General features: G+C 61.2%; 1 protein-coding gene and 2 long non-coding RNA genes across 4 annotated transcripts; all 3 read right to left on the reverse strand.

Moving 5' to 3' along the window:
• Window positions 1-1,958: 1,958 nt before the first annotated feature.
• LOC131423650 (uncharacterized) lies at window positions 1,959-4,058 on the reverse strand. Its single transcript, XR_009225500.1, has 2 exons — window positions 3,667-4,058; window positions 1,959-3,435 (listed from the first exon to the last, which is right to left on the reverse strand). It is a non-coding gene; the product is annotated as an uncharacterized LOC131423650 (long non-coding RNA).
• A 927-nt stretch (window positions 4,059-4,985) lies between these two features.
• Slc6a18 (solute carrier family 6 member 18) lies at window positions 4,986-21,899 on the reverse strand. Of its 2 annotated transcripts, XM_046430409.2 has the most exons (12): window positions 21,627-21,898; window positions 15,488-15,628; window positions 15,181-15,318; window positions 14,699-14,880; window positions 12,833-12,943; window positions 12,059-12,171; window positions 10,063-10,191; window positions 8,031-8,187; window positions 7,413-7,617; window positions 6,957-7,116; window positions 6,589-6,751; window positions 4,986-5,673 (listed from the first exon to the last, which is right to left on the reverse strand). In XM_046430409.2, the coding sequence occupies exons 1-12, from the start codon at window positions 21,781-21,783 to the stop codon at window positions 5,482-5,484; spliced, it is 1,848 nt and encodes a 615-aa protein (XP_046286365.1). In that variant the 5' UTR covers window positions 21,784-21,898; the 3' UTR covers window positions 4,986-5,481. The 2 variants fall into 2 exon arrangements, with proteins under 2 accessions (XP_046286365.1, XP_058430490.1); XM_058574507.1 differs by lacking the exon at window positions 6,589-6,751 and having other exon boundaries at window positions 21,627-21,899.
• Window positions 19,727-21,620, reverse strand: LOC131423651 (uncharacterized). Its single transcript, XR_009225501.1, has 2 exons — window positions 20,782-21,620; window positions 19,727-20,703 (listed from the first exon to the last, which is right to left on the reverse strand). It is a non-coding gene; the product is annotated as an uncharacterized LOC131423651 (long non-coding RNA).
• Window positions 21,900-22,226: the final 327 nt, after the last annotated feature.

Genomic DNA, 22,226 nt, shown 5'->3' on the forward strand with positions numbered 1-22,226 from the left:
CTTCATCTGGGGAGTGCATCTGGCAGAACCACTTCACCCCAAAGGCTGGGGAGTCACCTCCCCACATGTGACCCTAGCTGGGCCAAAGGGGAGTATGAGGAGGGTACCTGTGGCTAGCCAGGGTCCTGGGACATGTCCTTCTGAGCTGATGGACCAGCAGTTGAGGGGACATGTCCATCTCTGAACTGACCAGACAGTGTGTAGCCACTTAAGCTCCAAGTCATCACTGCTGCTCCAAAGGAGCAAGTCCTCTGGGAGGACAGGTCCTCATTCTGGACTCTCTGCTGGGTGGACCCCATCGGTCACCACCTGGCCTGTCTCCAGGAGCCAGCCTGGGTGCTTGCAATAGACAGGACCTTGCACAGGGGTGCATCCATGCAGGGTCAGACCATTCGGCCCTGCTCCCAAGAGTCTGAGCCTGTCCATCCCTCCATGGATGCTGCTCAGCCTCTTCCTGCTCTCAGGGCATCAGCAGTGACCTTGAACAAGTGGTGTATTTGGTGGGGTGGACATGCCTCTGCCATGTTTTAGACCACCTGTCTGTCCAACAGTGATCCACCAGTTGGATCCCCTCCTGTCCATCTTTCTTTCTACCCAGTAGTATCCACAGCTGCTTTGAGCATGTGAATAGGATGGAACTTTCTAGGTGTGCTGTCCCCACCCCACCCCTTCCTCTCAGTGGCTGGACAGGGGCACAAGTCCTGCCATTTCCAGCACCACTGTGAAGTGTCCCCTCACTGGGTGGCACTCCTGCTGTTGCTGTGAAGTTCTACACCCAGAGTCACTTGGGCTGGGGAGCAGGTCCTGCTCGGCACCCAGTGTTCCGAAGTGTGGCATGAACATAAAACACGTCCCTGGAGGTGGCTTGCCAACAGCCACCATTTGTGTTGTCTAGGGTCAATGGTGGGATCTTCAGGCCCCGTGTGGGTGGGGAGAGCACACTGCCCCTCCTCACCATCCTGTGGTCAGCTGCAGCCCCCTCCTCCTGCTGCCACCCTCCAAGCTCAACCAGCCTCCCCTGCAGTCTAGACCCCAGGGAAGGGCCATCTCACCCAGAACATGGACCCCAAAGACTTGCATAGCCCTGGAGAGGCCCTACCCAGGGAAGACGCCCAAGAGCAGAACTCAACGGGGAGGGTCCAGTGGAGCCTGAAGCCCATCTTTGGGCTTAGCCACTTCTGAGGACCAATGAAGGCATTTAGTATGAGTTCATCTTCTGCCAGGTGCGATGGGGAGAGGACAATGTGCTGAGTTTCGGTGGAGCCCTGGATGGAGGGGCCAGAGCAGGACCTACCTGGTCTGTGGGCACAGATGGGCTCCCTGTAGCCAATGCCATGTTGGACACACAGCTGCCCAGCAGGGGGCAGCACTGAGTGTGCCTTTGCTCTGGGGTCCAAACTGGCCATGGGCAAGGAATGCACAGACCACCCTGAATCTGTGTTGGCTAGGGTTTCAGCACCATGGACAGCGCTGCCTGGCCAGGCACCAAGGAGAGAGGTGCTGCCCAGGTAAGAAGCTACAGGTGCACATGGCCCCTCTCCAGGCCCCACACTTCAGACGTCCCAGGCTCTCCCCGAAGGGAAGAGGCAGCAAGAGAGGAGCAGGAGTTGGGTGAGACGCGCCCTGCCGTGGCTCAGTGTGAGGCCAGCTGTGGCCAAGGCCGTGTGTCCCTCTCCCTTCTAGTACCTTCTTAGACAAAAGCAGGCACTTGGGGCCACGGCCACGGCACCGTGCAGGCTTCCTCAGCAGTGGCCCAGGGCTCCTGCGCTGCCCGTGCCAGCAGCCGTGTCTGCCCCTCAGGTCCCTTGAGCGGTGCTCTCCCCGGCTGCTCTGGGTGAGGAGAGGGCACTTCCCTCCCTGCCGGAGCACGGTGGCCCCTGGGGACAGCGAATGGCCACAGAGACTGCAACCCTGTGGTGTCGCGATCCCTTGCCCGCAAGGAAGACGCAACTCGGGAATCTTCTTTCAGCAGTTTATTCAGGCCCTTGATATTTCTTCTTTTCTCTCTCTGATGCCCCTCCCAGCCTTAATAAAGCATCCCAAGCCCCAATGCAAAGCTGCCGCGTGGAGCTTTCTCACAGGGTGGTGTACAGGGTGGTGAAAAATCATGTGCCAACTCTCCCAGATAAGGAGTTGTTTGTCACAGACCACAGCGGAGCCAGCGCCATCTTGTAATGGCGACCATAGTCTGCAGAAACGGCAGAAGCGGCTCACCACAGTTCCCCCTTTCTGTTTTCTTAAAACAATACAGGCGAGAGTAGAGGTCCTATCCCACTGTGCAGAAGTGGCTGCATAGTATGACTCAGTCCTAAGGAGGCGCCTTCCCCAGATCTGAAGCCATATCAGCCGACGCCTTTTTTCGTGGGGCGGGGCGTGGACGCGTCTAACCCGCATGCAATAGGACATGCTCTCCTTGAGGTCCACGTCAAGGATCACTCAAGTGCAGTGCCTTGCCTCGCATCCTGTATCGTGACGATGGTGGACGAAGGGGGATAGCTGAGGCTGAACTGTGGCTGTTTATAACGACAAACAAGTTGACAGCACCCTGAAAGAAAGGCACGGACTTTAAGACGATAGAAAAGCACTAGTGTGGAAACCCATCTGCGTGCAATGGCAGTAAGACCGGCAGAGTGCAAGGGCTTTCCAACACTAAGAGAATAACAAGGAAAGTCATGTCGATCCCAGTGCAATGTTATAATAACTTGGGGTGTAACGACCATGACAAAGGTTTACTGCTTAAGATGCGCAAGCCAGACTTGAGGTGAGTTGCCATTTTCTAAAGCTGCAAGAGCTTGTATGATCATAGCCTTTTCTTGTGCATGGCGAGTTTTAAGGCGACAGAGAAGCCACAAACAAAGTACAACACCGAAGCAACACATTGCACCAAAAATGCCCACTCCCACCCATTCCTTAAAAAAGGAAAGGCAGAGGATAGCCAACTGGTGAATTGACCCAAAGTCACTGGTTCGACACGGGTGCTATTCAGAACAGCAATCTGAGTTAGTTGAGACTGGATCAAGTTTTCTGCTTCCATGGACCAGGTTCCGGATAAATATTCCCCGATGATGCGGGAGGCATTTCTGGAATCATAAAATCTGACAGAGGTTATACATAAATGTGCACGTTGATCAATACAACCCAAATGTACTAGGTCAGACAATTCCTCAACTTGAGCTTGAAGCAGATCTATCCTTTGATTAGCAGCTAGAATCCCAGATAAAGTGTGTTGATTAATTTTACTTTGAGACTCAAGTATGGTGGATGTTTGTTGAATAACCTGATTAATAGTGGCAGCAGTTTGTACCTGGCTGGCCATGGCTACTCCAGCTGTAACTGCTGCAGCAGCAGATATCGCCACAGCTGTCACCATAGCTGCCGTAATTCCAAAATCTCTACGGGCTCCAATCAGTTCAACAATAGGAAATGACTCTGGATCTGCAGTAACCGGGATCGGGACAAAAGTTGGAATTTTCATAACCATTGCCATAGGCCAGGATCCATTCCAACACTCAGACAAATAACAGGTAATATTAGAGCAATTAAGCATCCCCTGTGATGTAACATTAGCCAAAAGAAACAGGAACGGAGATTGGAGACAGACTGCTGCAGAGGGTAATGTAGCATTAGATAATTGTGAATTATTTGCAGAAATTTTAAGCCTCCTACCTCACTCCGAGTCTTGGGTACTGCCAGAAACATTAAACAGCCAACTTTGGACTCCTAATATTTCCCTGGGGAAACACAAGCGCACACTAGACTAGCCCAATCTGAGGGAGTCATGCAAAATCTAGTAAGTCCCTCCACCTGAGTGAGAGTGAAAGCGGCATCTATGCCATAAGTGCGGACAGATTCTGCCAAGGTTTTAATTATCTTAAAGTCTAAAGGCTCATGATATCTTCCCCTGTTATTGTCCTGAAATACAGGGTATGCAAGTCCCATATCTGTATTAACTGTCCTCCAAACTTGTGCATGAAAAGATCTCCCGGAACCTTGGCACCCCCCACATACGGAGGTGGGGCAATCGGCACCATATCTTCTTCTAGATATTCTACCTCCTCCTCCTCCTCAGAGTTTTGTTGACCAATGTTAACTCCCTTCCCCTTCTTACAGTAGGCCTGCGTGCCCTGTGTCTCCTTTTTCTTCTTTTTCATTTTTATCTTATGTAGTTGTTGTAACAATATATCAAGGTCCTCAGAACTCTCTGAGTCGCTTGTGTTCTCAGGCGTTTTTAATTCGGTCAAGTCTGGGTAGAGCCTTCTCCTATTTTTATCTTCAGGCTCTTTTGCCTTCTCACTACTGTTACTTTTAATACTCTCTGCCACTCCACTACATGATCCTTCAGATTTTTCCTCATGCAGTTGCTCAAGAATAGCTTGACCCTCACTCACAGCTTCCTGGCATTTACCATCTGTAAGGCAACCACGGACCATTTTCCAAAGGGGTATCACCCCACCCTCTAATATGCCCTGCTCAGAAGCAAAGTCAAGATCTTTGCCTAATTTATCCCAACTAGGCACAGTAAGGCTGCCCGAAAATGCAAACCACGGTGCAGCGATATCTATCTTCTGTAAAAATCTCTGTAAAGTACTATGTTTCACTTCCAGTCCCTTGGAACGTAACAGGCCATCTAGGGCCAGGAGAAGCGGACTTGAAGATGCGGCACCCATGACACAACAACAAAGGAAGCACAAAAAAAAGAAAGCGAAAGTAGGAGCGAAAGTACACAGTGCAGATGCAATAAAATGTAAGGCTCTCTCTTTCATTACAGAGGAGCTGCCCCGCTTTGGTCGCGGATCCCACTTACTAGGGACTAACCCCGCTTTGATCGCGGATCCCACTTATTGGGACTAACCCCGCTTTGGTCGCGGATCCCACTTACCTGGGACTAACCGGTGCACCACCCCTGACTGCTGAAAGTTCTGGTTCCCGGGTCTCGGCACCACTTGTCGCGACCCCTTGCCCGCAAGGAAGACGCAACTCAGGAATCTTCTTTCAGCAGTTTATTCAGGCCCTTGATATTTCTTCTTCTTCCTCTCGGGTGCCCCTCCCAGCCTTAATAAAGCATCCCAAGCCCCAATGCAAAGCTGCCGCGTGGAACTTTCTCACAGGGTGGTGTACAGGGTGGTGAAAAATCATGTGCCAACTCTCCCAGATAAGGAGTTGTTTGTCACAGACCACAGCGGAGCCAGCATCATCTTGTAATGGCGACCATAGTCTGCAGAAACGGCAGAAGCGGCTCACCACACTGTGGGACCTGGGTTGGAGGAGCAGCCTCACGTGGATGGCCAGGACCCAGGGATCAGACACTGTGGCTGCCTGGACCCACGCGTTCCGGGACGTCTGAAACCCTTTGCAGGCAGCGTGGACACGGTGGAAGCTGAGAAGCAACGGTCGCGTGCCTCGTGGCAGCAGGCGTGTAATGAGGCTGGGTCTGAGGCTACAGGCCGGCAGTCCCTGCTCCCATCCGCCCTGGCCCATCCCTCAGCAGCCCCTGCCCTCCTCTGGCTTCATGCTGGTGTCTGGTTGTGTGTCCTTCAGCCTCCGCCTGTGCTGGGCCAGCAGCTTGGCCAGTGCGACAGCTGGGACCCACAGCAGGGGCAGGAAAGACAGGAGCATGCAGATGACGCGCACCCAGCCTGGGTAGAGCTTCTCCTCCCGAGAGGGGAACTGCTCCTGTCAGGAGGAGAGCATGCTCAGCAGGGCGCCCGGGGCAGAGGCTGCATCCCCCGGCCACAGGCACCTGGGACTGAGCCAGCCGTCAGCCCCCGGAACTATTGTGGCTGCTTCACCTCGTCCTTCCCAAGACAAAGGAGCAGGTGCACACACATTCTAGGTTGAGTGAAAGTGGAAGAGCCACTCGGCCGGGCCCCGGCTGCCCAGGAGGAGCCCCTCCTGCAGTGGGACCATGGAGTGGCTGGGCCCGTGAACCCAGCCGCCTCCTGTGTGAGATGGCAGCACTAGCCACCAGCTTTGGGGCTTTGAGGGGCAGGGTGTGTCCAGAGGGACCACGCACACCGGTTCCTCAGCAAAGGCCACTCTGCTGGCCCTTGCCATCCTGGGGCCCCGTTCTGAGACTGGGGAGAGGACTGGTAGGTGTGCAGCTCAGCCTGCTGGGCACCCTTCTCAGGAGAACAGGACTTGCCCGAGAGGCGCTGGTGCCCGAGAGGCACTGGTCCCCGAGGCTGCGGAAAGCCTGGGGCTGTGTGGACGGCACAAGGCCAGCTCAGGACGCCCTTGGCACCACTTCCTTTATTGCAGACCACCAGTGGGCAGTTTCCTCTTCCTGTCCCCCCCACCCAAGGGAAGTATGGCATGAGTCGGTGTCCTAAGGGGGCACCTGTGATGGCCTGGGTTGCGGCTGGGGTCCACACTATACTGACCAAAGCCTTTGCCCCAGGCTGCCCCCTGGAGTCAGCTTTGCTCTACCCAGGACCCTGTGCCCCAGTGGCCACAGGCTCACAGCAAGGCCACCTGCTCACATCTCCAGCCTCCTGGATGCCAGCAGTGGCCAGGCTGCAAGGACAGGAATGTCCCCATGTGGGTCGTCTGGGTCCTGATGGCACTCTAGGGTCCAGGCAAAGGACCTACGTGTTGGGGGCTCCAGGCCTTGTAGCTGGGTGGTGTCTGGGCCAGGAGGACGATGTAGGCCAGTAGGATGCCCAGCAGCAGCATGGGGCTCACTGCCCACCACGACAGCCTCCAGTAGAGGCTGGGCCGCCGCCCAGTCATCCACTCAATGTCATCACAGAACCTGCGTGAGACACTCAGGCTCCTGGAGGGCCCGTGGGCAGTCCACCCTCAGAGGCAGGAGCTTGGGGACCCACCCGGCATTTCCACAGGCTGCCCAGAGCCAAGCCCGCTGGGATCTGGAGAGGAGACGTGGAGTGGGCCTGTGCTGCCAGCCCCCGCCTGTCCCACCGGGGGGCTGCCAGGGCATTCCCTGGGGGTCAGCTCACCGCCTCATTCCATAAACATAGATGACCCCAACGACCTCCAAGAAGGCAAAGATGATCAGGTTCAGGGAGGCCGCGAAGTTGTCGAAGATCTCCAGCCAGTAGCTGCCAGACTGCAGCGTGAAGCAGGTAGCCAACAGGAAGCTGGCCAAGCAGGCCAGTCCTGGGGACAGACATGGTGCAGGCCACTCCAGCATCTGACAGGAGACTCCAGGTCCTTGCCCTGTCTCTCCCTGTGCTGCAAGGACCTCAGGGCCAGGGCGGGAGGAAGCCCACCCTCCTCCACTGAGGCCCCACCTTGCATGGAGCAGCCTGGCTATCGTCCCCCAAGTTGGAACACAGCCCCCCCCCCCAAGCTCTGCATGCGAGAGGGGCATCTGGACATCAGGTGGAGTAGACAGTGGATTGGAGGCTGGAATGTGGGGACAGGCCCTCCAGGTGGCTGAGCCACCCACTCACCAGTCAGGGCCTCCTTGGGAACCCCTTTGGGCAAGACCCCCACGTCCAGCAGTGGCGTGATGATCCCTTCCATGTTCCCGAACATGGAGGACAGGCCCAGGGTGAAGAGCATGCCAAAGAAGAGCACAGCCCAGCCCGGTGCCCCCGGCATGTGCAGGATGGCCTCCGTGAAGACGATGAAGGCCAGGCCTGGGCCCGAGGCACTCTGCAACACAGGGCACACCGTGGACACCGGGCACGATCCCCACGCACCACACGTCCCTCTCAGTGAACTCCGAGGGGAGGAGGGACCTTCCCTTTAGGAAGCCAGCAGGTGAGCGCAGCAGGCTTTGGGGTCGGGCGCCATGAGGCGCTGCCGAGGTCCTGCCTCCTGACTGCTCATCCCAGCCTGGTGCCCCAGGTCCCAGGCATCCACTGGCTTCCGTGACCACGCTCTGGCCTCCCCCTGGAGGGCCCAGGCCCCGCCATGCCTGCTTCCTCAGTGGAGCCTGGTCTCCTGACCTGCTGGGCAGGTTCCCAGTCAGGCATGGACGGGTCCTTCCATCTGGGCCTGTGGGGATGTTCACAGCCGTCTGCGGCAAGGCCTCCGGTCCTCTGTGGAGGGCCTGCCCATGGTACCTTGTCCAGGAAGTCCTTCAGGCAGCAGGCCTTCAGCGGGAGCCGGGCCACCCTGTCTGGCTGTGTGGTGTTCAGGCGCATGAGGACAGCCGGGTAGTCGTCCCTGGGGATGCTCTGCTCTGGGAAGTCGAACTCGTTGATGAGGCTGAGGATGTTGCTACAGGACAGAAGGGGGTGGTCAGTGGGGCTGGGCCATCAGTCCTGGCCAGCGAACATCCAGGGGAACAGAGCCCGTGGCAGCTTCCCAGCAAGGGCTCTGTCCCTCTTGGCTGCCTGTGGGATCTCGTGGAGGCTGTGTCAGGTCCAGCACTTGGTGGTCACTCCACAGACAAGGGGGAGGCTGCTCCCAGCCTCTGGGCCTGGAGGGGCCACTCTTCTGTGAGTGCAGGTGAGGTGGGGCTTCCGAGGAGGTGAGGTGGCACCGAGTGCAGCATTCTGGGAGGGCTCAGCCTCCTGTGGTGTTCTGGGGGGACCCTGGCCCGTCTAGCCCCTCTCTCCAGCACAGTTCCCCGGGGGAGCAGCACTCAAGGGCCAACCAAGTCTGCCCACCCCCAGCTCTTGGGCCTGCAGGGCAGCTCATCGGCTCCAGGGAGGGGCAGCTGTGAGTGGTGGGTCCTCCTGGTCGTGCTTTGTGGTGGCTATTTGCAGATATTCGAGGAGTGACACCGTGCACCTGCAGGCTCCTGTCGGGGTGGGTGAGTCTGGGCTTCTGTGCACACAGGGCTCCTCTGGCGTCTGCTGAGCAGCATGTCACTTGCTTTGGTTGGCAGTCTCGCTGCATGAAGTGGCCCAGGACAGAGCTGAGGGTTCTTTTGCCGTGTGCAGCACAGCGCAGCCTGCCTTGCTGAGAAGGCTCTGGGCTGGCGCTGCCGGCTGGGGCTCCGCACCAGTCGCCACTGCTGTGCGTAGACAGGTATCTGAACGGAGGCACGGTGGGCAGGTGGTGGCTGATGGAGGAAGTGTGGACTGCAGGTCATCCGCTCTCCCAAGGACGTGGGCCCTGCATTCCGTGACCCGGTGTTGTGAGACTGCAGACACAGCACGGTGCCTACTGAGACTCGGCCCAACCCCAGCCGCGTGTGCTGGTCGCTGGATGCCGTCTTGACTTTTCACGCAAAGAAGCTGGAAGCGCCATGGCTCGGTCCTCGTGGGGCTCGCGCTGTTCTTTCTGTGATCTGCACACGCTGCTCAGCCGCCCCGGGAGCTGGGGGCTCAGGCTGCACATGGTGCACCCCTCTGTGCTGACGCTGGTGGTTAGAGCCAGGCATCCCCCTGCGGCACCAAGGATGTCCCTGTGGTCCCTTCTCTGGGGCGTCCTGGCAGTGTCCCTGGCCTGCACATACCAAGACTCCCCTCCTTGACCCAGAAAGTATGGTGACCAAGGATGTCTCCAGACCCTGCTGTTGTCCCCATGTGGGCAGAGTGGCCCCTATGGAAGGGGAGCTGGTCCACCTGCCCAGATTCCAGGGGTGACGCGCTGGAAGCCTGTGGAGTAGCTGCAGCTGGAACCACAGCGGGCCACCCCTGTGACACAGTCCTGCCAAAGCCATGCCATCCCGGCCACACAGGCGTCCCAGCCTGGTGCCCCAGGTCCCAGGCATCCAGTGTCCTGCATGAGTGACCACAGCAGGACCCACCCTCAGTCTAGACAGCGTGGTGCCCAAGATGTCAGCAGGGCTGCCCTCCCAGGGCTCTGGTGGAGAAGGCTGCCCGCTTCTCCCAGCATCTGGTGGCCCCTCAGTGTCTGCCCTCCTCTGTGCCATTTCCTCTGTGTGTTTTTAAGGACACTGTCCTTTTAAGGACCTGTCACTGGGGCCCACCCTACTCCAGGATGACCTCACCTCAATCCAAGCCTTAGTTTCATCTGCAAAAACTCTTTTCCAAAGCAGGTCACGTTCCGAGGTCATGGGTGGGCATGAGATCTTGGGCGCTGTCCCCCCGCCCCCACAGGGAGAACGCACCCACCCGCTGCTCTTCTCCAGGGAGCAGATTCCAGGGCAAGCCCACGAAGTCAGAGGGCACCTGTGCTCACCTGTCCAGGCACTGCCGGTAGTCATTGGTTGCCTTAAAGCCCATGACCGAGAAGATGGTGATGGACGCGTACAAGGAGGTCAGGCTGTTGACCAGGGCGATGGTCACAGCGTCCTTCTTGCAGTTGTTCCTGGGCACAAGCACACACCTGCCACAGGGCTCTGTGGGCCAGGACAGACTACCCTCCTCAGCCCCAGTCTGCACCTGAGGTCCAGGTGTCCTGTGCTCCCAGTAGAAGAGGCCACGGCCAGCAGGGGCTGCAGGCCAGTAGTTTGGGACTGTGCCTAGAGACTGGCACACACGTGCCCTGGGAATACATCCAGAAAATGTCCACAGCCTCTGGTACAGCCCTGCAGCCTGCCCAGCCCCCTCCTGCCCAGCCCGCTCCTGCCCTGTCCCCCTCCTGCCCTGTCCCCCTCCCGCCCTGTCCCCCTCCCGCCCTGTCCCCCTCCTGCCCTGTCCCCCTCCTGCCCAGCCCCCCTCCCGCCCTGTCCCCCTCCTGCCCTGCCCCCCTCCTGCCCTCCACCCCTCCTGCCCTGCCCCCCTCCTGCCCTGTCCCCCTCCTGCCCTCCACCCCTCCTGCCCTGTCCCCCTCCTGCCCTGTCCCCCTCCTGCCCTCCACCCCTCCTGCCCTGTCCCCCTCCTGCCCTGCCCCCCTCCTGCCCTGCCCCCTCCCGCCCTGTCCCCCTCCCGCCCTGTCCCCCTCCTGCCCTCCACCCCTCCTGCCCTGTCCCCCTCCCGCCCTGTCCCCCTCCCGCCCTGTCCCCCTCCTGCCCAGCCCCCCTCCTGCCCTGCCCCCCTCCTGCCCTGCCCCCCTCCTGCCCTGTCCCCCTCCTGCCCTCCACCCCTCCTGCCCTGCCCCCCTCCTGCCCTCCACCCCTCCTGCCCTGTCCCCCTCCTGCCCTGCCCCCCTCCCGCCCTCCACCCCTCCCGCCCTGTCCCCCTCCTGCCCTCCACCCCTCCTGCCCTGCCCCCCTCCTGCCCTGTCCCCCTCCTGCCCTGTCCCCCTCCTGCCCTGCCCCCCTCCTGCCCTGCCCCCCTCCTGCCCAGCCCCCTCCTGCCCTGTCCCCCTCCTGCCCTGCCCCCCTCCTGCCCTGCCCCCCTCCTGTGTCACTGCAGTGTGTCCTGGCTACTCGTGTCCAGGAGCTGTGTCCAGGAGCTGTGTCCAGGAGCTGTGTCCAGGAGCTGTGTCCAGGAGCTGCAGTGGTAGTGCCCTGTGCAAACCTGGACTCTCAGAGCTCTGCCTCCTGGGACCAGCTGTGGCCTGTTTGGGTGACTACTGAGGTTGACACACGCTCTATCTATGCCTCTGTGGTCCCCGAGTCCTAGGGATCTAGGTCAGCATCATGCCCGTCATGAAAGAAATGTGAAAGTCGTCCAAGCACAGCGGGTCGCCCGTGCCAGCCTAGCAGCAGCAGCGGGAGGCTGGGGCTCTGGCCCGATGCTGCTCTGACCGTGTCAGAAGACTCTGCCGAGCCCAGTGCTGCGGAGGCCGCGGCCGTAGGCCAGAAGGACTTCTGCCAGGACGGCTGCCGCTACCTTCGCCTCAGACAGACCCCACCTGCTGACAGACCCTCGTGGCTTAGATCACTGTGACCCAACGCCTCGAGTCATCTCCCTGGTTCTCCGAGCACACCCAGGTTGGCCACGGCACACGTGTCCCTGGACCAGTGCTCATTTCCAAGTGAGTACCACGTCCTTGGTGCAACTCGGATGGCTTTCTCGACTGGCACCACTTAGAACCCTGCCCCTGGCCTGATGACCTGAGTTCTCTTCCTGGTGCAGATGACCCTGCTCTTCAGGGTGCCGGCCTGACCCAGCAGCCCTCAGGGGATGCCCTGCATCCCCCCAGGGATGGCTCAGAGGCCTCGAGAGCCGCTACCCAGAAAGAGGTCCCCATGTCAAGTGCTCGGGAGGTGGGACCTTGGTGTGTCTCCACAGCATGCCGGCTCAGCACCCGGGCTGCGGAAGAGGCCACACCCAAGCTAGCCACCTACCTGGGCGGGTTGTAACTGGCCAAGGCAATGTGTCCTCCAAAGGCCAGGGACAAAGAGAAGAAGATCTGGGTGGCCGCATCCAGCCACACCCGAGGGTTCCGGAGAATTTGCATCTGGAATGAGTCAGGTGGCCTCCTCAGGCAGCAGACAGACCACACCTCGGCCCACCACTGCTGCAGAGCCTCGTGGGACTCTCACGGGGCTCCCACGGGGCACTCTCACCGCATGTGGGGCCAGCAGAGATACCAAAAACTGGGGACCATGCAGGAGCTGGTGGGTTAGAGGGGAGACGGAACATGGCCAGTGCCGGCCACTCTGTGAGGTGGCTGGCAAGCCTGCAGCTCTGCTGGCCCTTATAGGCCCTCGCAGCACAGGTGTCCAGGAGCAATCTCCGCGCACTCCCAGACCTGGTGGTTTGGGGGGACTTGAAGGACCCTGGGTGGAGCCACCTGCACTCAGTGCCCTGCTTCTCTGCTGCCAGGACACCTGGTCCCGGCCAGCTCTCCCGGAACCTCCTGTAGCCTTCTGCCCAGGTGTCCTAGAGACGCCAAAGCCTCCTGGTCCCACCAGTGAACTCATGCTACTGTCTCTTGGTCCTCCAAAGCCCCTTTCCTGAGGCCCAGCAGCCCCCTCCCACCTTCGTGGCTCCCTGCCCTGGCTGGCCTGGCTTCTGACCCCTGGACTGCCCAGGGCCCCTGTGTGTCTCCCGGGTGCTCACACCTGCGAGGAAGGGCTGCGACCCTGGCCTGCGCCCTGGAGCCAGGACTCACTTACGTCGGGTGTGAACAGGTACATCAAGCCTTCTACGGCCCCAGGAAGGGTCAAGCCCCGGATGAGGAAGATGGTCAGGACCAGGTAAGGGAACAAGGCTGTGAAGTAGATGGCCTGCAGGGAGAGCAGAAGTCAGACGTGGCCCGTCACAGGGCAGCTCTGCAGCAGCAGGTGAGCAAGAAGCACCGGGGCCAGTGTCCTCTGTGTCTGGCCAGCAGTGGGCAGTCCAGGGATGGTGCGCCAGGGGCTTTGAACAGTCAGGCCCACTGTCATGCCCCTCTGGGTTCTTCCGAGGTGCATTGACCTCCGGGACCAGCAGGACAGGGGCTGGAAGGAGCCTGGCCATGCCCCGTCCTGGGCCTCCCCGTCTCTCCTGGACACCCTCCTTTCTGACCTGTGTCTTCCCCCCCGGGCCTCTCCAGTCTCCCTCCCTGGCAGGTGTCAGGCTCTCGGCCCCTGCTCTGCTGCCAGCTCCCTCTTCCTCCCATCCTCTTCACCCTGATGACCCCACTGACCGCAGGGCAGGGCAGGCTCTCCTCCCCATGCAGGCCAGACCCCATTCTCAGCTGGGTGTGGGCAAGACTGCTCCCTCGGTGACCACCTGGGAAGATCTAAACATGGATGCTGTTCCTCACTGCCCCCAGCCCAGCCCTGACAGACTTTGGCAACCACCCAGGGTGCCTCTCCAGGGACATTTGGAACTTCGTCTCTGGTCTAGCGGAATCACTCCAGTCCTCTCGAGAGCAGAATGCCCATGGGAGAGGACACACAGCTTCAGCAGGGGGCTGAGGGCATACACAGGGCTAGGGCACATAGTTCCTGCAGCCCAAGGGTTGCAGGCATGGCCAGGGGTGCACAGACTCTGCCATCCCCTGAAAAGGACCTGTGTGTGCACAGATGGGACTAAGTGATGCCTCAGAGGAGAAATGTGGGGAGCCCTTGCTGGTGAGCAGAGACCCTGGCTCCAGGGGTCCTCACTGCCCCTGGGGAAGCCTTGTGGGTGGAAACCAGTGCAATGTTCCTGTTACCTAAGTCCCTCAAAGACAGCTGCCTGCCTAAGGCAGGACACACCGCAGTGCACTTGCCATTAGCAGCCTATCAGCAGAATGTGCAATGGTAGCACAGTCACATTCCACTTGTCCTTCTGGGGGACAGAAGGACAAGTGAAATGTGCTGCAGTTCTCAAGCATACTGCATGGTCACCACTCGAAGACGGGCCACCTGCTACGGCAGCCGCTGCAGCAGCTGACCACCCCTTGAGGAGGCAGATGGAGCATGGAAGTACTGAGAGAAGCAGAAACAGGAACAAAGACAGAGAAGTAGAAGAGGAAGAATGGCTAGGCACCGTGGGCACGCCTGTGATCCCAGCAACTTGGGAGGCTGAGGCAGGAGGATCTCAAGTTCAAGGACAGCCTCAGCAATGTGGGACTCTCAGTAATTTAGCAAGTCCCTGTCTCAAAATAAAAAATAGAAAGGACTGGGGATGTGGCTCAGTGGTTAAAGTGCCACTGGGTTCAATCCCCAGTACCACAAAACAAACAAAAGCCTAACTAATGATGGGGCAAAACAGCTTGTCATGGTCACATTAACTGCAAATGTCGCAGCACTTCATGTGAAAAGCAGGGACGGTCCAATCAGATGACGAGTGAGACCCGTAAAGGGCTGTCTACAAGGACAACACTGTCAGTGCGGGGACTCGGATGGAAAGATCCTCCACGCACACGTGGCCAGAAGATCGCCGGGATGGGGTGGCTGCCGTGTGTTCAGAGCAGAGGGCTCCTGGGTGCGGAGGGCGTCTCACAGTGGCCCAGGCCGCGGGCCCCACATCAGCTGCGGGTGCTGCAGGCAGGGGCCTGCCAGGGCACTTACCTTCCCTGTGGTCTCGATGCCCCTGATGACACACAGATACAAAACTGCCCAGCAGGCGGCCGAGCACATGACCAGGCGCCACTGCATCGTGCCGCTGTCCTCGATGTCGGCCGTGATGTTGAGCGTCTGCCGGTACCAGAAGTAGCTCACGGGGCTGCTGCCCTGGCACTCCCCCACCAACCCTGGAACAGGACGGGGGCAGGTCAGGGCCCGTCCAGGTGCTGCTGGGCTCCTGGCCCCCCTGTAGGCCCACGGGCCTCTCTGTCCTCTCCTCAGGGCCACAGTGGAGATCAGAAGCAGCTGTGCCAGGCCCACACCTCCCGTGAGTGAACTGGGCCCCGGTCACCAGAGGCCAGCAATGGAAGACGAGAGCCGGGCTTCACAGTGGCCCGTGAGTGTGCTGGCTGGGCACAGACCTGCTTCCCACCTCTGTGCACCTGGCACTGGCACTGGCCCCCCCAGCCCCTGGCCGTGGCCCTCACCTGTTCTGTTGAGGTCTGGCGGGCAGCTGCTCCAGGGCAGCGGGTGCTGGAAGGAGTTGAGGAAGTACCAGAGAACCCACACCAGGACCGTGTTGTAGTACAGGCTGACCAGCAGGTTCACCGTGAAGCAGCCCAGCCCTGCGGGTGGGCAGCACGCCAAGCCAGGGAGAAGAAACAGACCCAGTGAGACCCCCGCACAACGCTTCCGTGCCCTTTCGGAACAAGCGCGCTCTGCATCGGGTTGCCTCTGCCCCCGGGAGGGCCTGGCCCCGAGCAGCAGGGCGGGGTCTGGGGGAGGTGTGCGCACCTACTCCGCCGAGGTAGGGGCAGATGGCCGTCCACACCCCGATGCTGCCCCTCCGCAGGCGCTGGCCGATGGCAAGTTCGATGTGGAAGAGGGGGATGCCCTCGAATACCAGGGCAATGAAGTAGGGGATGAGGAAGGCCCCTGGGGAGACACAGGCTGTCACCCACTGCCCCTTGGGCAGTGAGTGTGTGTCGGGGGTCAGGGAGAGCCACGTGCCGTCTTCTTGAAGTGGGGAGGGACCCCAAGTGCTGGGGGCACCCCAGAGGTGCTGCGTGGTTGCTAGACTCATGCTGCCTTGGGCTCAGTGAGTTGTGCGGAGGGCTGAGGGCTGTCCAGTCACGCTGGGCTCAGGTGCCCCATGGCTCTCCTGGGTCTGGAGTGGTCTCCCAGGGCCCCCCATGTGGCTCTCCTGGGGTCTGGAGTGGTCTCCCAGGGCCCCCCATGTGGCTCTCCTGGGTCTGGAGTGGTCTCCCAGGGCCACACCCCCGTGGCTCTCCTGGGGTCTGGAGTGGTCTCCCAGGGCCCCCCATGTGGCTCTCCTGGGTCTGGAGTAGTCTCCCAGGGCCCCCCATGTGGCTCTCCTGGGGTCTGGAGTGGTCTCCCAGGGCCCCCCATGTGGCTCTCCTGGATCTGGAGTGGTCTCCCAGGGCCCCCCATGTGGCTCTCCTGGATCTGGAGTGGTCTCCCAGGGCCCCCCATGTGGCTCTCCTGGGGTCTGGAGTGGTCTCCCAGGGCCCCCCATGTGGCTCTCCTGGGTCTGGAGTGGTCTCCCAGGGCCACACCCCCGTGGCTCTCCTGGGGTCTGGAGTGGTCTCCCAGGGCCCCCCATGTGGCTCTCCTGGGTCTGGAGTGGTCTCCCAGGGCCACACCCCCGTGGCTCTCCTGGGGTCTGGAGTAGTCTCCCAGGGCCCCCCATGTGGCTCTCCTGGATCTGGAGTGGTCTCCCAGGGCCCCCCATGTGGCTCTCCTGGGGTCTGGAGTGGTCTCCCAGGGCCCCCCATGTGGCTTTCCTGGATCTGGAGTGGTCTCCCAGGGCCCCCCATGTGGCTCTCCTGGGGTCTGGAGTGGTCTCCCAGGGCCCCCCATGTGGCTCTCCTGGATCTGGAGTGGTCTCCCAGGGCCCCCCATGTGGCTCTCCTGGGTCTGGAGTGGTCTCCCAGGGCCCCCCATGTGGCTCTCCTGGGTCTGGAGTAGTCTCCCAGGGCCCCCCATGTGGCTCTCCTGGATCTGGAGTGGTCTCCCAGGGCCCCCCATGTGGCTCTCCTGGGGTCTGGAGTGGTCTCCCAGGGCCCCCCATGTGGCTCTCCTGGGGTCTGGAGTGGTCTCCCAGGGCCCCCCATGTGGCTCTCCTGGGGTCTGGAGTGGTCTCCCAGGGCCCCCCATGTGGCTCTCCTGGGGTCTGGAGTAGTCTCCCAGGGCCACACCCCCGTGGCTCTCCTGGGGTCTGGAGTGGTCTCCCTGGGCACCCCCATGGCTCTCCTGGGGTCTGGAGTAGTCTCCCAGGGCCACACCCCCGTGGCTCTCCTGGGTCTGGAGTGGTCTCCCTGGGCACCCCCATGGCTCTCCTGGGGTCTGGAGTGGTCTCCCAGGGCCCCCCATGTGGCTCTCCTGGATCTGGAGTGGTCTCCCAGGGCCCCCCATGTGGCTCTCCTGGGGTCTGGAGTGGTCTCCCAGGGCCCCCCATGTGGCTCTCCTGGATCTGGAGTAGTCTCCCAGGGCCCCCCATGTGGCTCTCCTGGGGTCTGGAATGGTCTCCCAGGGCCCCCCATGTGGCTCTCCTGGGTCTGGAGTGGTCTCCCAGGGCCCCCCATGTGGCTCTCCTGGATCTGGAGTGGTCTCCCAGGGCCCCCCATGTGGCTCTCCTGGGGTCTGGAGTAGTCTCCCAGGGCCACACCCCCGTGGCTCTCCTGGGGTCTGGAGTGGTCTCCCTGGGCACCCCCATGGCTCTCCTGGGGTCTGGAGTAGTCTCCCAGGGCCACACCCCCGTGGCTCTCCTGGGTCTGGAGTGGTCTCCCTGGGCACCCCCATGGCTCTCCTGGGGTCTGGAGTGGTCTCCCAGGGCCCCCCATGTGGCTCTCCTGGATCTGGAGTGGTCTCCCAGGGCCCCCCATGTGGCTCTCCTGGGGTCTGGAGTGGTCTCCCAGGGCCCCCCATGTGGCTCTCCTGGATCTGGAGTAGTCTCCCAGGGCCCCCCATGTGGCTCTCCTGGGGTCTGGAATGGTCTCCCAGGGCCCCCCATGTGGCTCTCCTGGGTCTGGAGTGGTCTCCCAGGGCCCCCCATGTGGCTCTCCTGGATCTGGAGTGGTCTCCCAGGGCCCCCCATGTGGCTCTCCTGGGGTCTGGAGTAGTCTCCCAGGGCCCCCCATGTGGCTCTCCTGGGGTCTGGAGTGGTCTCCCAGGGCCCCCCATGTGGCTCTCCTGGGTCTGGAGTGGTCTCCCAGGGCCCCCCATGTGGCTCTCCTGGGGTCTGGAGTAGTCTCCCAGGGCCCCCCATGTGGCTCTCCTGGGGTCTGGAGTGGTCTCCCAGGGCCCCCCATGTGGCTCTCCTGGGTCTGGAGTGGTCTCCCAGGGCCCCCCATGTGGCTCTCCTGGGGTCTGGAGTAGTCTCCCAGGGCCCCCCATGTGGCTCTCCTGGGGTCTGGAGTGGTCTCCCAGGGCCCCCCATGTGGCTCTCCTGGGTCTGGAGTGGTCTCCCAGGGCCACACCCCCGTGGCTCTCCTGGGTCTGGAGTGGTCTCCCTGGGCACCCCCGTGGCTCTCCTGGGTCTGGAGTGGTCTCTGCTCATGGAAGTCAGAGCATTGGCGACTCTGATCATCTCTTGAGCTTCCCTCAGAGGGGACCTGGGACTCTGACCATGGCCCCGGGTGGGCTGGGACTCATCTCTGTTGCTCGCATGTCGCCCTCATTTCCTGTCCAGGTGCTGTGAGGTGAACGCCCACAGAAGTGGGGGGATGAGGGCCCCTCAGGCCCCTGCGAGGGAGCACATGCCCCAAACCAATTCCCAGGCCAGAGGACGCAGCAGGCAGAGGCGGAGGCTGAGCCTCTGCAGGATGGGCCAGCCGTGGACAGCAGAGCACAGCACCTCCCCCCAGCTGAGGGCGTGAAGCTGGGCTGAGCCCTCCCGGAGCCTACAGGGCCCGGCTCCAGCTGGACAGCTGGGCACTTTGACTCCCAGTTGAGCCTCCACCTGTGAGGCCTAGAACACATGGTTCTCCCAGAGTGGAGGGTCCTGTGCACCCCAGCGGGCTGCTGGAGGATGGCGGCCTCTCAGCTCTGGTGGGCACGCTGGCGGGCAGCTGCTTCCTCTCTCCATTAATGGCCATGAAGACTCTTCCTGTGTCCACTCCCACGTGCTGACAGGCGTGTCCCCACCTGCACGTGTGGGTCCAGGGCCAATGGCAGGGAGCCTTCTGACCTAAGACTAGGCCCCCGGGGACGCCAGCCAGTGGCGATGGTCCTCCTCCGTGGCTCTACAGTCTCATCGGCAACACGAATTAGGAAGCAGCCCACGCAGGCTGGTCGCTGGGGAGCAGCTCGGCTGCCCAGGGCACACCCAGCCGGGGAACCCGTTCTGTCAGCTGCCCTTACACAGAACACAGGGAGAGCTGGGGAACAGCATGGCTGAATTTGAACAAAGAAGGAGGGCTGGCCAGCATGGTCAGGCCGCCAGACGTCCAGCGCCAGTCAGCTCTCCCAGGCCTTCGCGCTGGAGTGCAGCATGTCCTGCAGAGGGGGAGGTGGCAGTGCCTTGCTGACCGCTGCCTACACTGCATGAGGCGGCCCTGGGAGAAGTCCTCACGTCACAGGCCGCAGTGCTAGGGAAAGGCTCGTGGGCACCAACCACCGAGAGAGTGTCGGGAGAAAAGGAGGTTCTGTTGGCCTGGGGCTGCAGGACAAGCCAGGCAAGACAGGCCAGATCTCACGGAGGGGACCCTGGGAGGCCAGTGTGAGCGCTGGACGAGGAGTAGGGGTGCTCGGCATTCCATGGGCTGGCCAAGACCTCCGCGGAGCCAGCCTTGTAGGCGGGCTCCAGGGACACCAAGCCCAGCGGAAATGCTCCCACCACCCCACAGAAGGTCACTCAAGGCCAATGGAACTCAGTCTTTCGTGGAAACCGACAACCCAGCTGCAAAGCTCATACGCAAGGCTCGTAGCCAGTCAGTGTAGAGGGAGGTACAGGGCTTGCGCTGCCCGCGTCAGGGCACAGGTGCGTGAACCACAGTGATTGAACCAGAGTGATTTGGGGTGCAAGACTTCATGATTCTCAAGGGGGTCCAGTAGGCCCAGAGTCAGGTCCATGACGGACAAACAGGCAGTGCAGGGGGGGTGACGGACAGCTTCCTCCAGATCCCACTGCATGGGGCTGGAGCAGCCAGCCCAGTCCACACCGTCCTTCTAGCTCCCTGGGGGGAACCTCAGTCCCTGACAGGTGCCAAATGGCTCCCTGGGCATCGGATGCACCTGTGATTTAATGTGCTAGGGACAGGATGAAGCAGCTGGCCATGAAGGGCCCATGTGATGGGGTCACTGTAACTCTTTCCAGGGTCTTTGCCCTGCTCAGGTTCAGTGCTGCGTTTAGTCCTGTCTTTGAAGAGGAGCTCTCTAAAGCTGAGTGGTGGTGAAGGGAGAGAAATCCATACTCACTGTGGTAGTCATGGGTCTGTGTGAGTGCAAACACCACCTGTCTCCTTGTCACTGTGACTTGTTTTCAAAGGAGACCAAGAAGGGGGCATTGTCCCACATGGTGAAGCACCCGTGGGGATCCAAGTTACAGGGACACGGCCCTCTCGTGACACGGGCCTCTCGTGACACCTCGCCAAGCGATTGCACATCCAGAAGCTGATGCTTGGGAAACTTCAACAGTGGAGAATTCCCCTCTTGCCCATCAGTGCACCCCGGTGCCCAGGCGGGGCCACCTGGGGCTCCGCGGCTCAGGAAGGCAAGTTCCTGAAGCTCCCAGAGCCACTGGAGCCATGGGTGTGGCTGCCGCCTCCCTGGCTGGTGTCCAGGGCTACGGCCCAGAGAGGGGCAGCAGAGGCCTGGGCTTTAGGGCCTAGAGCTTCCCAGAAGCCTCCCTGGGGCCTCTTCCATGGGAGGAGGTACAGGGCCAGGGTGCGGTCCCAGCAGACCCCATGGGGACCAGTGCCCTGGGCAGTCAAGACCCTTCTCCTTCCTCTGCTTGTCTGCATTTTCAAAACGCTCTGGCCCGTGTGCTCCTGCAACAGTCAGACCGTGAGCTTTAAAGGAGTGGCTCCGAGGGCAAGGCCAGGGCCAGCCCCGAACACCCTCCGCACCTCAGCTGTCCACCTTGCAGCCAGGAGGGCACTGGTCTGCCTCCAGCCAGAGACACCAGGCCCGTATGCTCTCAGCCCTGCCGCGCCTGGGCACCGGCCTCGGGCCGTGGACCCTGAGGGAGATCTCCTGCATTCCACTGGAGCGTTTCCTCTGCCGAAAGCCAGGAGCGCGAGGCAGCAGGAGACCATCCTCGGCCCCGGGAGACGGCAGGTCCTGCAGTGGCTGCCGGAGCCCTGAGGGAAAGTGGGCCTGGCGTCCCAGCACAGCCTGGCATGACTCTCCCGTCACAGCTGGGGACGTCGGCGACCCCCCCGGTCAGCTGCCAAGGTCAGCGGTGCCTGGCCGCCCCCCCTGCGCCCCACTGCGTAGGGCTGTATGGCTGCTGCACCTCTGTGGCCACATGAAGAGAGCAGATGATGGAGGAGCTGAGGGTGGCCAGGAGGATCAGCTGTCTGACTGACAGGCTTCTGAGGTGTGGGTCTGATGGCCAAGGAAGTAACACTGTCAGGCCTGGTCAGCTGCGCGCCCCTCCACCCCGGCTCTCAGGGGAGCCACTGTCTGGGGTGGCTCCTTGGCAAAGTGTACCTGGGACGAATCAGCCCGGGTCCACCTGGACACAGGTTGAGAGGACCAGGGGTTCTAGCTCTGTCGAGAACCGGCCGTGTTCGAGACTGAGAAGTGGCGTCACCTTGCCAGCAGTGCGCCCTGACTCTGCCTGCAAGTGCTCGAGGTCCTCGGGCTCCGGCACCCACCCTCAGACTGGGGCCAAGTGGCAGAGACCCCACGCCAGCGGGAGGTGGACCGTCCCCCCCCCCAGGGTGCATCTCAGGTCCCACAGGCTTACCTCCCCCGTGGGTCTGGCACAGGTACGGAAACCTCCATATGTTACCCAGCCCCACGGCAAACCCAATGCAGCTCAAGAGGTACTGGAACTTGCTGTCCCAGTGGGGCCTCTCGTCCTCACAGCTGTCTACCAGACCTGGGCTTGGGGCCTGGGCCATGCTGCCAGTCTCCCAGGGTGCAGGTGCTGAGTGGGTGCCTCACTGGACACCAGCCCGGGCACAGCTGGCTGGAGCTCAGCTGGAACTTGGAGATGAAATCGTCCCTCCTCGGGGACGTTTGCCCATTTATTTCAAGGAGCCCAGTTAATCGGTAACTTGGGCTGGTTCCCAGTGACTGTGCCGGCCTGTCCCCATGGCCCGCATCCCCCAACCCCATGAATGGCTTGGCCTGCTGCCAGCGTAGTGGCCTCTGCTCCGGGGACTGCAGGACTCCCACGCAGGGCACACTTGGTCTTTGGAAAGGATTCACTATGTGACTGTGGCTGTGCTTTTGAGGTAGGTGTAGACTCAGTTGGTGAGAGAGCACAGTGAGGACCCTGCACAGCTCTGCTTCCTGCACGTCACTTCTCCAGAGCTTGCCATGGGCAAGGACCTGGCGCCTG

The sequence above is a fragment of the Marmota monax genome, unplaced genomic scaffold (genome assembly GCF_021218885.2).
Source record: "Marmota monax isolate L192 unplaced genomic scaffold, Marmota_monax_Labrador192_F-V1.1 WCK01_AAM20220418_F8-fsc00082, whole genome shotgun sequence".
Lineage (NCBI taxonomy): Eukaryota > Metazoa > Chordata > Mammalia > Rodentia > Sciuridae > Marmota > Marmota monax.